At 45.3% G+C, this 14,822-nt stretch overlaps 1 protein-coding gene across 4 annotated transcripts; it reads right to left on the reverse strand.

Annotated features, from left to right (window-relative positions):
* Positions 1-273: 273 nt before the first annotated feature.
* GIMAP8 (GTPase, IMAP family member 8) lies at positions 274-14,129 on the reverse strand. 4 transcript variants are annotated; one of them, XM_031455588.2, is made up of 6 exons: positions 13,936-14,095; positions 11,453-11,503; positions 10,843-11,255; positions 7,389-7,434; positions 4,435-5,049; positions 274-2,315 (listed from the first exon to the last, which is right to left on the reverse strand). In XM_031455588.2, the coding sequence occupies exons 2-6, from the start codon at positions 11,475-11,477 to the stop codon at positions 1,630-1,632; spliced, it is 1,785 nt and encodes a 594-aa protein (XP_031311448.1). In that variant the 5' UTR covers positions 11,478-11,503; positions 13,936-14,095; the 3' UTR covers positions 274-1,629. The 4 variants fall into 4 exon arrangements, with proteins under 4 accessions (XP_031311448.1, XP_031311449.1, XP_031311445.1 ...); XM_031455589.2 differs by having other exon boundaries at positions 11,453-11,506; positions 13,936-14,088; XM_031455585.2 differs by having other exon boundaries at positions 10,843-11,506; positions 13,936-14,129.
* Positions 14,130-14,822: the final 693 nt, after the last annotated feature.

Raw genomic sequence — 14,822 nt, forward strand, 5'->3', positions numbered from 1 at the left:
ATAGGGTCCTGCTTGGTTACAGAGGCACAGTTCTTATTCCTTCCATGTACCTGGCTCTAATGCTGGTTACATTTATTTGTAACTTGCTGTAGTGAAATTCCCACAGTGGAAGATTCCTCAGCAGCCTAGTGAAGTGACTGTCACCCATTTTAAAGGTCTTCAGGCACCAAAGATGCAAAAACTTCGCCAGAGTCAAAGTATCTAAACATCTTCATTGCCTCTCCATGCTCTTTCCCCAAGTCAGCAAAATAGGAATCTGAAGGAGGACATGAATTCATAAAATAATTCATCTTTATTATTTCACTGCACTGAAAATATTTACACACACTTTCCAGAATTTATCATATTAAGGGTTATGTGGAGTACAAAAGTAATAGCAGTGACAGTCCATGCTCTTACAAATGATTAATCTTGCAGTAACCAGATACTTTGAAATTTTAAAAAAGCAGATAACATAGATCCTGTCCTAAAAGCAGTTAATATTGAACACATCTGACCCTACGTGGGAGAAGATTCCACGGTTCTCATCTCAGGTATCACCTTCATCATGCAGCTCTCAATATAACCAGCTCAGCCTTGAGTAGGACACCACCATCTTGGAACCAAGAGGCACCCTTAAGTATGGATGGAGGCTGCATCAGATGAGCAGGGGAAGAAAGAAGCTGGACCATTGATGTGACACTGGTCCAGACTGCCTACTCCTGGACTTTTTGACATGAGACACAATAAACCCTTAATGTGTTTAAGCCATTATTATTTGAGTTCTTTGAGCTTTAACATAATTCCTAAGCCTCAGGGATGAGAGAGAGAAAGAGAGGGAGAGAGAAATGTAAAGGGGTTTTAAATAACCTTTCCTAGAGGAAATCTAGAATTTTAAACTTTGCAAGATTCTCTAATCTTGGCAATTTTACCATGCTTCTAATTTTTGTTTTAGTCTATTTCACTGTGATGATTAGCAATAAAATCTTTTGAAACCTCACAGATTCATGTTCATTTCCTCAGGGACAGCAAAGGAGGGTAGACTGGGTTCACTTTCCATTCAACCTTAGAACAAGGAAAGAAGTAAGGATTAGCCACCATATGAGGAAAGGAAGGCCCTGAGTGCTGCTGCAGGGAATACAGGGAGCTCAGGACGTCTGTAAAGCAGTGCTGGGCAACAGAGCCCCACAGGAGTCCCGCTTCTCTGTCCTGCCATGCCCAGGAGTTGGCTGGACATGGTCTTCCACTCGTATCTGGACCCTGTGGTTCTTAGATGACTATCTGTGTTCTAACCCCAGGCTGGTCCTGGCCTTAGTCCCAGTGTCTGTCCTGATGCCAATCTACCTACACAGGTGCAGTGATCCTCGTGACTTGATTCTGACCCTTAATATCAGCCTCAGCTCTGAAAGCATTTTTCCAGATTTCTCCACCCTATTTCTTCTTTCTCCTTTATTAATTATCCCCTGCTACTTGCCCTAGCCTGAAAATTTATTTACCCACAAAGAGCTGAAGCATCACAAGATGAGATGCATTTACCTCCCAAGCCTTCAGAGTCATGAGCCACCCTCCCATCCCGCCAGTCCTTCCATGCCCCCATGCTGCCGCCTGAGGGTATCGCTAACTTAAAGAGACCCCAGGCATTTCAGCTTCCTACTGAAACTTATCTTTTAAACTATTTAGTAACTTGGGGAGTGGGGTATTCCTGAATGTTTTCATTATTTTTTGTGTACTCCACGAGGCATAGGTGTCCACATCTTCTCCACAGCACCTTATCAGGTCCCTGGCCTTTAACAAAAGATGTCTTGCCTGGTCTTCCCTGGCTTGGCCAGTTTCTTTATTATTAAAAGCACAATATACCTTGTTACATTTTTTAATTAAGCTCCTAAGATATTTGTTATCTGTGTTATTGACATAATCTTCAAGCTTCTCAGCTCCTAGGTCTTCCTTCCGTGTGAACAGCACAATTGTGTATTTCATAACTTCTGCTCCAAAGATGGCCTGCAGATCCACCAATGCCTTTTTGTCCTCTTGAGTGATGCGTCCCAGCTGTACTACCAGGACCAGGACCGTACTGCCTTCTTCATAGTAGGACAAACAGTGTTTGGTCTCCTCCTCTAGCTCGGGTGGATCCCCTTCAGCTCCAGACATCAGGCAGAGTGAGGGAGTGTCCACAACCACAACATCCTGCCCGTCCCATGTCATACTGACACCCTGGCACTTCCTGGTGACTGGCTGTGCTTTCAGCTGAGAGAGGAACACAGGCCTCCCGAGGATGGTATTTCCACTCGCACTCTTCCCAGTCCCGCTCTTCCCCACGAGGATAATCTTCAGTTGCTCTGTTGAAAGGAAAGCAGGAAAGATTCATGACCATGGGCTGATCTGGGTACAACTTTCATCTCAAGACTACTGCCATTTATTACACAGAGGACACTCAGAGAGCATCAAGTCCCCAGTGGCCCCCTCTCCGCACCGCCCCCCTCACCTGGCAGCTCCATCCCCAAGCACTTGAACAGTTTGTCGAAACCACACAGTCTGTGAACTCAGAAGCATGGTGCAGACCACAGTCTCTGCTCAGCGCTCACCCACCAACACAGCACTGCTCCTCTCTCTGAGTTTGCTCTGCTCTCTTTTCCTGGTACCTTCTCTGGATCCCTGACACCCCAAGAGTGCCGGGGGCTTTGTTACTCTTCACCTGCTCAGTCCACACACCTCATCTCTGTCTTCTGTTCCTGCTGTATTTTCCTGTTGCCACCTAATGCTCACTGTAGCAAAATCTCCTTGATGTATTTGAAAAATTATTCCATAGAATGGACTTTTCATGAAAAAGCAACTACATATATCATTAACGGGTTACCAGTGCCTTCGATTGGACCATGCTAAAATTCACTTCTCATTAAAACCACTTTAATCTTTTTTATTGAAGTATGGTTGATTTACAGTGTTTCGGGTGTAGAGCAAAGTGATTCAGATATAGACAGACATGCCACATTAATCTTAATTGTTTTTTTCATCAATGAGTCAAAAGGCACTCCTTGGTTATAATAATGAACATCCACTAACACTGTGCTGTGTGGGGTCAATAATGGATAATAAAAGTCCCTTTAAATGAAATGACAGATGCCCAGGCTCTTACAATCTGTATTACTGGGGGTTTTCTTCTGACTTTGCACTTGTGCTGTGAGCTCACTCTTCCATTCAGGTCTCAGAGTTCTCGATTGTGAATTCTTTACCAAGTTACAATACCCACCTCAAAAAGAGAGGCAAGCCCATCCCACCCCATGCTCTTCCTTCCAGGAGAAATTGTTGAATTGCTTATCCTGAACCCACAATTTCATAGTTATACGTATAGGATAAAAAATAGATTAATCTTATGACACCTTCATCTTTGTCATGTACTTCAGTCCCTGCTTCCATGCCCTCAGAGGGTGTGGTTCTCAGGTACCTCTATAATCTGGTCTAACCTCCCTATCCCACATCTCAGGGTGTGAACCCTTCACCTCCATCAAGACCATGCACCTCTGTCCCTTAACAAGTGGCATCCTCCGTTCTGCCTCCTTGCTTCCAGTTGCTAGTGTACCCCCTGGAGATTTCTGCTCAGTCACCCAAACTCCACCCATTCTCCAAAGCCTATTTCAATTTGGGCTTCCTCCACACAGCCCCTCCTGACATCTCCACATGTCCATGCTTCTTTAAGAGGCTCCCCAGCACCTGGCACCCCTCTTAAGAATGTGAAAGGGTGCAACAAGCAGATATGCTACTTTTGGTCTGATGTTATTTCCGGGTGAAGGTGTTTGAAGGAGAAGAGAACTGGGTTAGTGCTGGGCTGGAACAATTTCAGCTCAGGTCAATAGAACATGTAGCACTGAGTGGATAGGGACTCAGGCTTATGCAGTAGACAGGGTAATGTGGCTGATCTAATAACTGCCACGCGAGGCATGACCATCATGAGCATTCAGGCTCCCTGTCCTTGTCCAGTCAAAATGGTGCCCCGCTCTCCAACAGAGACAAGAGTGAAGAACCAAGAGAGTGAACAAAGAGGTCAAGAAAGGGCGAGAGGGGAAGGAAGAAGCACAGGGAGTGGAAGGAGAGGAGAGGGAAGGAGGGAGAGAAGAGAAAACCAATGATCCAGGACTATCTCATCAACAACACTGAGTGCTGAGCCCTGGGCAACGGATACACTGCAGGGAAGACAAGAGGCTGGAAAAGGCCAATTCCTTCCCTCAAGATGCTCAGCATTCAGTTGAAGAGATGGGAGAAGAGTCATGAGATAATTAATGACAGTGCATGAAAAGGCATATAAATTTAGTAAAATTTGAGAAAGAAGGGAGAAAGAGAAAAGAGTTGGTCAATAGAAGGGACCCATCATTTTGATCTTGGTGCCCTTCAGAAAATAAAGTTCTTGTATACTTATATTTATTTTAAGTATGCATAAAAGGTTTTCTCTACATTGTTTACCTCTCCCTCTGAAGGTGCAAAACATGCCTCTGTTCTGCTGCACCATGTTCACAATTCCTTGCAGGAGCTCATCCACCTCTTCTCCGGTTGCTCTGTAGCTGAAGATGTGGTATCGGTTTTCACATTTCTGGATGAGATCCCAGAGGGTTTTACTTTGGGTTTTTAAGAATGTTTCTACATCCTGACTATCTAGATCTTCTTTCCTGGTGAGGAGAATGGTCATGTATGCAGGGAATTTTTCTCCAAAAACTCTTTCGATGGTGTTCAGCACCTCGTGATCTTTCTCAGTGAAAGAGCCCAGTGGGGTCACCAGGAGGAAGGCATGGGGACCTGGAAAGATGTTTCTCAAAAGCACTAAGTCAACATTCTTTGTAGATGAGAAGTCTGGAGTATCAATGATCAAAACTTTCCTCCCTCTCCAGTCTCTGTTCTTAGTCTCAAATGTCTGGGTTACTGGCTGTTCACTGTATTTGGTCTTAAAGACCTGCTCCCCGAGAAGGCTGTTTCCGGCTGTACTTTTTCCCACACCGTGCTTCCCCACCAGCAGGACCTTCAGGGCTGAAGGCTCAGGGTTTGGATCACATCCTGTGGTCCCCTGCTGCTCTCCCTTTGACCCTGGAACAAAAGGATAGATTCAGTTTCTTCTTGTAGTTCCATACAGAGATGGGGACATGTTTAAAGCAGACAGGTGTTATGATCTCTCATAATCTCTTTTGAGATTTAAAAAATCTCTTGTCAGTTTTTACAGAGATGGGCAGCAGAACTCTAATCCTATTCAGAAGTTACCCATCAAAGTGAAAGCCATGAAAAGTGCCATGAACAACCTAAGAGATATGTAAAGGGCTTGAGATTTTCCAGGAACATGAAAATGTTAAACTGAGCCTTCACTGGGCTTAAGCCTCAGGATTCCTCTCATTTTCTCCCAAAGGTAACTACTGGGGCATGAAGTCTATGGGCTAAGGCACAACTGGGGAGAATGAGTTTAAGATGCATCTTAGTGGTATATTCATAAAGTAGAATACAACTCAGCAAATTAAGAAAAAGTGAAGTGCTGATGTGTAGCCTGGATGGTTCTCCAAAACCTGCAAAGTGAAAGAAGCCAGACACAAAACCACATGCTGCATAATGTCATCATCTAAAGTTCAAGAACATGCAGAATTAATCCATGTTGATAGAAGTCTGGAGAGTGGTTCCCTTTGGGGAGGGACAGTAAACATCTAAGGTGATGGAAATGTTTCACATCTCTATCAGATGATGGTCACATATGTGTAGTTATGTGAAAAGCCACCGAGCTGCATACTTCAGATATGTGCATTTCACTCCATGTAAATTATACCGCAGTAAATTACTGTAAAAACCTGCACCACAAAACTGTCTCTCCACATATACCCTGTCCCCACCACTTCTCCCATGATCCCAGGTCAATACCAGACCCACATGCTGAGCAAATGACAGAGTCAGCGACTACAGGGATAGCCACTGAGCCTGATTCATCCAGGGTGCTCCCGGGGTGGGTGACATTTAGTGTCCAAGCTGCAAGTCTGGGAGGAGGAACCAACACAGCATTTAAAGAAAGCAGCTGAAATGCTAGTGGCGCAGCGGCCTTGTTATACTGCCATTGCAAAATTACTACTTTCCCCCAAATCACCCCACACAGACCCACATCCTACAAAAGTCCTTTCCAACACCCTCATTCTGAGGCACTCCCTGGCCCCCACGATGCACTATATTCCCTCACTGCCACCAGTCAGTGAACCCAATTTTGCTCAGTAACAGGCATGTTCCTTGGGGTCTTGGCTGAAGGGCATGGACAGAATTTTAACTCCCTGCTGCTGTCTGAATTCACCTATTTCTGGTTAAGTTTACTCATCTGCAAAATGAGAATAATGAAAATAACACCTCCTTTACAAGGTTGTTACAAGGAATATATTGTGGGGTTGTTTTGATTACGTATTATATCCTATGAGGATTGAATACTTTATATTATATTATATACAATATACATTTTATAGCATATAATGTCAGGTGAAGTTATTCTCATTATTTAAATTATAATTATAAATTTAGTTATTATTTTGGGAAGTTCCACAAGGACAGAGATCTCATCTATCTTATTCACTGCTAAAATTCAGTTCTTGCACAGAACTGGTCCAGAAATCACCTGAAAGTCCATCAACAAAGTGATGGTTGACTTAGTCATGTATGTCCAAACCTGGGACCAAATTATGCCTACTGAGCAGAATGCGGTAGATCTGTTCATATTGAGTTGTGCAGGATGCATCACTAATGGCAATCAGCATGTGGATACTGAGCTCCAGCACTGAACTCTGCAAGTGTTATTCTGTTTAGTCTTATCCATGAAGGGGATGATTTCTGCTTTCCCAGTAGGAGTCCAAAATTGGGTAGTGCTGGATCCAAGGCTGGGAAGAAGAGGCTGAATCAAGAAAGAAGCCAAGAGAAATTGACACAACATTGTAAATTGACTATACCTTAATAGGAAAGAAAGAAAGAAAGAAAGAAAGAAAGAAAGAAAGAAAGAAAGAAAGAAAGAAAGAAAGAAAGAAAGAAAGAAAGAAAGAAAGAAAGAAAGAGAGAAAGAGAGAAAGAGAGAAAGAGAGAAAGAGAGAAAGAGGAAGAGAGGAAGGAAGGAAGGAAGGAAGGAAGGAAGGAAGGAAGGAAGGAAGGAAGGAAAGAAGGAAGAAGGAAGGAAGCCCTGAGAGGCAAGCCCAGATCCGTAACATTTCAAAGAAGACCAGAGACACCCGCATCATGTCCAGAATCACTGCTGGTGCTGCACCTACTCACAAGTGTTAGGAGTTCCCCAGGGGACAGACTGTGGGTACCAACCTGACTCCAGGATGCATTATCTAGATCACTTTTCCACTTCATTTTGATGCACAATGCATTAAAAAATTATACAGATACGAGTGTAACATTTTTAAGGATCATCCTACCGTGTGGACTGCCCTCCCTCTGAGATGAGGCTTCATTCACACAATCCTAAAAAATAAAGGGGGAAAGTGATGCACAAAGATCTCAAATCTCATCTTTTCACAAAGTAAAGGAGACACGAGTATATGATTCAGAGTAATTTGATGATTAGGATGTGGTCAGATCAGGGTCAGGGTCATGGTCCCTGCTGTCCTGTGCAGGCCTGTCCATCATGAAGCTGATCTTGAGACCCCACTGCTGCTACAACAGAAGTGAGAAGATGGGTTTTGTTCTCTCAGAGGAGCCCCACAAATGCTGTCTAACCAAGGCATCATTCCTGAAGCTCTTTCTAACTTTACTTGCTCATATATATAATCATAGTAATTCTTTCCAAAGTCTCCCAGAGTTTCTGCTATTCCTGGAGAAAAATCTAGATGCTTAAGAAGAGTTTCTGGACTCCCTGGAAGAAGAAACTGGTCAAGTGATGACTGTGCTGTGCATTTCAGGGACAGGGGAAGGGAGAAGATTGGAAATCAAGTTCCCCATGCATCTCCAATGTCTTCTTCCCTAATTACATCCCCTGTATAGAAATGAAGCTTCTTCTCATGTGAGATCCAGTAAAATCTGGAACCTTCCCCAGGCAGGTGGGCAAATGAAAACAATGAAGGATGGAGAGTCAAGCACATAATTAACGTCCTTTTCACCCACGTAGCGAAGCCTTGCACTCACTCCCACAACTGGCATGAAATCCATAGAGAAGGTGAAAGCAGTAATATGCAATCTTAAAGAACCTGCTTTTCTTCGAAGCTTCCTACACTTTAACTTTATCTTTGTTACATCTGCATCTAGCCAAGGAGCTTCTTCTTACCTGGCCTTACCCAAAACACCTGATATCTTCGGTCATCTCTCTCCCTGGCTCCTCTCCATTCAGGTTTAATTATTAGACTTCTTTCACCTTATATAGCCCAGATCAAATTCTTTTGTGTTTTTAAAACGCAAAATTGTTGCATTGCAAATCTATATGAACTAAAAATTAGTCATTTTGCCATCTCTCCAATCCACCAGAGAAGTAACGGTTGTCAACTGATACACATCCTTCTGTGTTTTTCTATGTTTATACAAATACATACAAGTGTATATGAACATATAGAGAGATTTACTAAGTTTTTTGTTCTGCAATCTGCTTAATAATATGTCCTGTACATCTGTGCATGTGAATACACATAGATCTACTTTCTTTGTTTTAGTAAATAGTTAGTTCCACGGTATGGACATAAACAACTAATGCAACCACTCCTGTATTGATAGACCTTTAGATTATTTCTGGTTTTACTATTTCAAAATATGCAGAGATAAAGGTTCTCATCCATATATCTTTATATATATAAATACTTTTATTTCTTAGTGATAGAATCCCCAAAAGTGGGAATCTTGCTCAGTCCCTGGATTGTTAAAGTCCTTAATGTCCCTACAATTTATTTGAACCTCAGACACTTCAATAATCATGATAACAATAGCTAATAATTATTAAACATTTACCAAGTTTCAAGGATTTGCAAACAACTTTGTAAGCATTTCATTAATTGTCACAACAATCGCTGAAATACGTGTTATTATCTCTGTTTTACAGAAGAGGTAACTAAGATACAGTGGTCAACCAAACAGATATGAGTTCTGTCCCTGGGGCATTTTGGGAAGGAGAGCACTGCAAATATATGCACAAGAATCCCTTGCTAGAATGATGACCATGTGAGGAGCACCATGAGAAAGGGGGACGTCTCATTCCAGGGGACGATCAGGAGGACTCTCTAAGGATGTGCACTTAAGCTGAGGCAGATGGACAACTAAAGCAGACCTGGTGTGAGGTGGGTCGGAAGAGGGGAAGTGTCAAGGCAGAGAAAGTCGCTGGTTTGAAGCTCTAGTGTGGACATGAGCCAAAGGGAAAGCTGGTGAGACCAGCACCTAGAGAGTCAGGCAGAGGGTGAGGGACCAGGTCAGGTCAAGGAGTGTGAACCTGACTTTTAGATCAGTGGGAAATCACGGAAGCATTTTCAGTGAAAGGGTGTGGTGTTCAGGTTACACTGTAGAAAACTCATCCTGTCCCCTTCTCTCTGCTGATATCTTTGTTCCATGCAGCAGCCTCCAAGGGAGGGGGAGATGGTCATAGAGGAGATAGAGAGTTCAGGCCAGAAGATAACAGAGCAAGTGACTCAGGTTCTCCTGAACATCAGTGTCCTCATCTTGCAGAACATCTGTCTGGAGAGTGCTGTGAAGTCAATCAGATCACATACACATCTGGAATCAATAAATACTGATTTACCTCTTACTTCCATCCTGTTTGGGCTTAATATTCATCAGCTCCAAGAAGGATCACTCTGACCAAAACTGCCCCCACGCTGGCTTTTTCCTTGCTTTACATTCTCCGCCGCTTACCTTTACAGAATTCTCTATACCAGCATTCGCTTACCTACACTGAATCAGTAAGCGCTGTAACTCGTGCACAAGTGACTCCAATTGAAGTGTCAGCTCCTCGGAAGCAAAGCTTGCATTTTTGTATCTTCCTTAGTTACAAATATATTTTCCATTCATGTTTTTAAATTAACTAAATTGTCGCTTGGGCTACGTGTGTGAAATGGATGGTTGGGGGTGGGGGAAGGCATAAGAATGAGTGAGGGGAAAGTTGTTAGCAGATTATTTGTAAAAGAGTGCAGGCAAGAAAAGAGGCTGACCTGGACCCAGTGGTGGTGGTGGACACTGAGAGAAGCAAGTGGATTCCAGGTGCCTTGATCACACAAGACGATGATTTCCTGGAAATCAGATGCAAGCTGGCAGTGGTATCAAAGCTGACTCTGGGCTTCAGTTAGAAGAGCATGGTGAGCAGGACAGGCATGGCAGAGTTGAGAGGAAAAGGGAAGTCTTTCAGATTTAAGAGGGTAAATCAAAAGTCTGGCCATGTTCATTTTGAGATCCTTTAAGAGAACGATGTCAAGGGGCAATTGGATGGATAAAGGAGTCAGAGCTCAGACAAGAGACCCAGAGTTACTCATTTGGAAACTGTTAGCAATAGATGGAGCTCAAAGCCATAAAACTGTAGAGGAGAGTATGGAGAATGGAGCAAGGGCTAGAATCAAGCCCTGAAGATACCAGTGTTTAGAGGTCACTAGAGGAGGAATCAGCAATCGGAGTAGCCAGGAGAGGAGGAAACCACAAGAAGAGGGTAGTTTTACTGAAGCCAAGGGAAGAGAGTCATTTGTGTATCCAACACGATGAGGAGTAAACTTAAAGAAGGACTTAAATGTATCCATTAATTTGCCAGTAAAGGCCAAAATCCAAAGGATAACACTCAAAGTAGCCTCATCCTTCCACCTTATGGATAAATCTCTTTAAACAAAGTCTTCGCAACATTTCACTTATTTGTGCCTTCATTCTACTCACTCTAACACAGAGATCCTTAGAGACCTTAACAAGAATTCTCACCTGGAATCCAATGTCTTCACTTCTGAAGTTCACCCGGTATGGTCCTTGGTTCTTAGACACCAAACTCTTGACCATGAAGAGGAGCTTCCCCACCTGGCCCTCCTGTTTGTCCTCACTCGCCTTGTTGTTGAAAGCGCAGTATCCACCACCACAGTTTTGAACCAGCTGTCTAAGACACTCATCACTTTCAATGAAATCTTCCAGCAAGTCATCCCCTAAGTCATCCTCACGAGTGAAGACGATAATGCTGTGCTTGCTGGCTTCAGCTCCGAACACCTCCTGGATGCCCCTGGCTGTTTCTTCGTCCTCAATCTTGTAATGGCCGATGGGAATTACCAGAAGCAGGGCGTGGAGGCTGGGAGCGGAGAGCTCCAAGCAGTGCTCAATGTTGTATTCCTTATCTTTGGCACAAACTGTTGGGGAGAAAAAGTCAGGGGTGTCGATGACCACTACCTCACACCCCCTTACGGCCCCACGCTCTCTCTGGCAGCTCTGAGTCACCATCTGCTCACTGAACTTGGAGATGAACACGGCTCTGCCCAGAATAGTGTTTCCCGTGGCACTTTTGCCTGCGCCATGCTTCCCTAAGAGAAGAAGCCTCATTTCCAACCTGGAGCAGCCCTGCTCTGCCTCATTCTCCTGACACAGGCTTCCGCTGGTTCTGCTGGGACAGAAAGCAACATGTCAATGTTCAACTCACAAGCAGAATGGATAGAAGAATAGCAAGAAAGTACCTTCTCTTTCTGACTTAAGTTCTTCCCCGGGGATTTGGGCTCCTGAAATCCTAGACTCACACTAGACTAGAAAAAGGAATTCTGTTTCCCAGATTCTTCTCTGGGCTCTTGCCTCTGAAATAAACCTATGTTGGTAAAATGTCAAATGCTGTTACCTAAACAAACACCTCCCCCTTCTCTATACACATCATTCACTCTACATGCTGGAGGAAATCTGGACACTCTCGGCGATGGACAGAATAATGCTCCCCCTACCCAAGATGTCCACGTGCCAATCCTCGTAATCTGTGACTACGTTACCTGACATGGTAAAAGGGCTTTGCCAATGTAACTAAGGATCTTAAGATAGAGAATCTTGGATCATTCAGGTGAGCCCAAGATAATCACATTATAAGAGGGTCTTATGAGGGGGAGGTAAGAAAGTCAGAGTGAGAAAAAGGAGATGTGAGGACAGAATCAGAGGTCAGAGACTGAGAGAAGCTTGAAGATGTTACACTGCTGGCCTTGAAGGTGGAGGAAAGGGCCACAAGCCAAGGAGAAAGTAGGCGTCTCTAGAAGCTGGAAAAGGCAAGGAAGTGGATTCTCCATGGAGCCCCAGAGGGATCACAGCCCTGCCCAACACCTTGATTTGAGGACTTCTGGCCTCCAGCACTGTAGAAGAATAAATCTGTGGGTTTTTAGCTACTAAGTTTGTGGCAATTTATAACAGCAACAATAGGAAACTAATACACTCTCTCTCCCAGCTTCCCTTCCAATGAAGAGTGTCCGTGTGACCCACTTCTCCCTGATGACAATCGAGGCAATGCTTGCTGGGGCCTCCTGGGAAGGCTATCCATTTCTTGATGGTGGAGGCAGACTCAAGTCAAGAGCTCCTGTTCTCACTCCTTCCCTCTTCTTCTTGCATGAAATTTAAATGTGAGAGCTGGAGTTGCAGCAAATATCAAGGGGCAACGAGGCCACAGGAGCAGAGACCATGCCCATCTTGTCTGGTGTCCCTCAGCCCTAATATTATGTCTGGCATATAGTATATGCTCAATAAATGAATGGTGGTAAGAGTGGTGGATGTGAGGAAAGGAAGAAAAATTGTTTTTAAAAGTGGAGAGGGAGACTGAAGTGATGTCATTTTGAATGATAAAAGAGAAGCAACTTTACATTGCTTCCCAAGCCAGTGAAATGGTTTATTTTTATACATTATTTTTTTTTAAAGACACCAGTGGGTAAACAAGCTAAAGGAAACAGAGACCTCCAGCAGCTCGAAGGAAAAAGGAATTTATTTCCAAGTAAACATTGTTTTGTAAGGTTTCCCATCGGAGTATGATGACGTGGGTAAGTCTCTTAGTCCTTCCAGCCAACGACGCCATATTGAACCAGGAATAACTCTCTCTCTGTCTCTCCATACATGCACACAGTTGCCCAGCCTGTACCATTTTCTATCAAGGGTTCAGAAAATACTTTTAAGGACAAAAGGGAACCAAAACTACCCCCTCCCTCCCTCTCACCTCGATGGCCCACATTTCCCTCATCGTTTCCCAGACTGCTCTGGAGACCCCAAAGAGCAATAGAGAGAAAAAGAAAGAAAAAAGCTTTCTCCAAAACTCCAGTTGAAACCTTGCAGCAGCCTCCGTCTCAGGAGGTAACTGAAGGGGGATGTGGCTTCAGGCATCCGCGCAAAGCTTCTAGTGAGGTAGAGGTTTGTCCCACATCGGGGGCAGTTCATGTGCACAGAAAAAGGGGGTCAGAGAAGCTTCCAGAGCCCAGCCTGGAGACAACTCAGTCCAGCAGGAGGAAGGAAAGGAGTTCATGCGTGAGAGTCCAGGCAGCTTAAATGTAGGTAAAAATCAGAAAGAGGGATTTGGGCAAACACTGCCCACTTTCAATGCTCAGTTAACGGAATCCTAACTGTGCAAGGGTTGAATGATGAGGGAAGTGACTGTGAAAGATCGGTGTCCAGACTGCTAGCTTCCCCATCGCCTGCTTCTCAAGGAGGCAGGCAGTCCCTGGGGGCTGCTCTGTGGCAGTCCTGAAGTCAGGGGATTCCTAAGGAGTGGACCACCCCGCACTTCTTTCTCTTCCAGGCCTTCATCACAGCCCTAGGCCTGGGAGGCAGCTCCTCCTAGACACACCTCTTCCTAGGAAGGCTGCCTGTAGGGACAACACCCAGGGGCGTGAGCCTCTGTGCTCCCTCCCGGGGAGCACCCCCTCCCAGGCTGGGGGGACCTGTGCTAGATCAGGAGGACTGTGTCGGAGCCCCTGAAATCGAGCCTCCCAGGTGGCTGTCTCCCCACCCTGGGTCGGCCCCCTTTCTCACCCTCATCCCCCTGCCAATGGAGGCACAGAACCCACAACCATGCACACGTACCTTGGGCCTGTCCCCTGGCCTGTCACTGTCCCAAAACCTCCACATTCCTCCTGCCTCCATCCCTCCTCCATTCCTGGCTGGGTGGGAGCAGCTGAGGGAGCCCTCAGAGGGTGGAAGAGCCTCCCAGGGAGAGGAACCCAGGGGCAGGGCCAGCCTCGCAGGGTGGGGATCTTCCTGACAAGCGGGGTTTCTGAGAAGGAAGAGGCTGAGCTTCTGAGCCTGCCGGTGGACGCGGGAGGGACCACAGCTCCTCCACCCTCCCCCGGGCGCCTTGCAAGGCTGGTGGGAAGTGGGGGTAGAGGCGCCGCTGAGGGGCCCCAGGCCGACCTCCAGGAGGATCCCTCCAGAGGATCGCTGTGCCAAGGGCACAGGAGGACGTGCACATTCCTTCCTGCCCCCAGAACAATCTGGCACCTTTCAAGGCTTTGAGCGAGGCTCTGCAGGGAGGGCCTGGAGCAGGTGTTTCGTCTCCCAGCAGCTCTCCGCATCCACTGCTCAGCCCGACCCTTTCCCAAGACTGGGGTTAAAACATGAAGACATTGTCTACCTTCTCCCACTAACTCCCCGAGCTCCATCTGCCCTGAAGCAGCCTTAAACAGTTTCCTGCAACAACTCCTCACGTGCCCTTCCTGAAACCCCGTGGGAGTAACTCAGGGCCCTGGACCAACGCTGCTTCCCAGGCTGAAGAGCTCTTTCCCGGAGCCAGTAAAACATCTGAGATGCTAGGACTCTGTGCTCTCCAAGAGCTCATAAAACCAAACCCTATTTGTGAGGCACAAGCATTAAAAGCTCCCTGTGAGAGAAGGACGTCCATTGCTGAGAAAGACCTTATTTTATTTTGCTGTGGTTAAAAATACACACATAACATTGAATTTACCATCTCAGCC

Source organism: Camelus dromedarius, chromosome 7 (genome assembly GCF_036321535.1).
Source record: "Camelus dromedarius isolate mCamDro1 chromosome 7, mCamDro1.pat, whole genome shotgun sequence".
Classification (NCBI taxonomy): Eukaryota; Metazoa; Chordata; class Mammalia; order Artiodactyla; family Camelidae; genus Camelus; species Camelus dromedarius.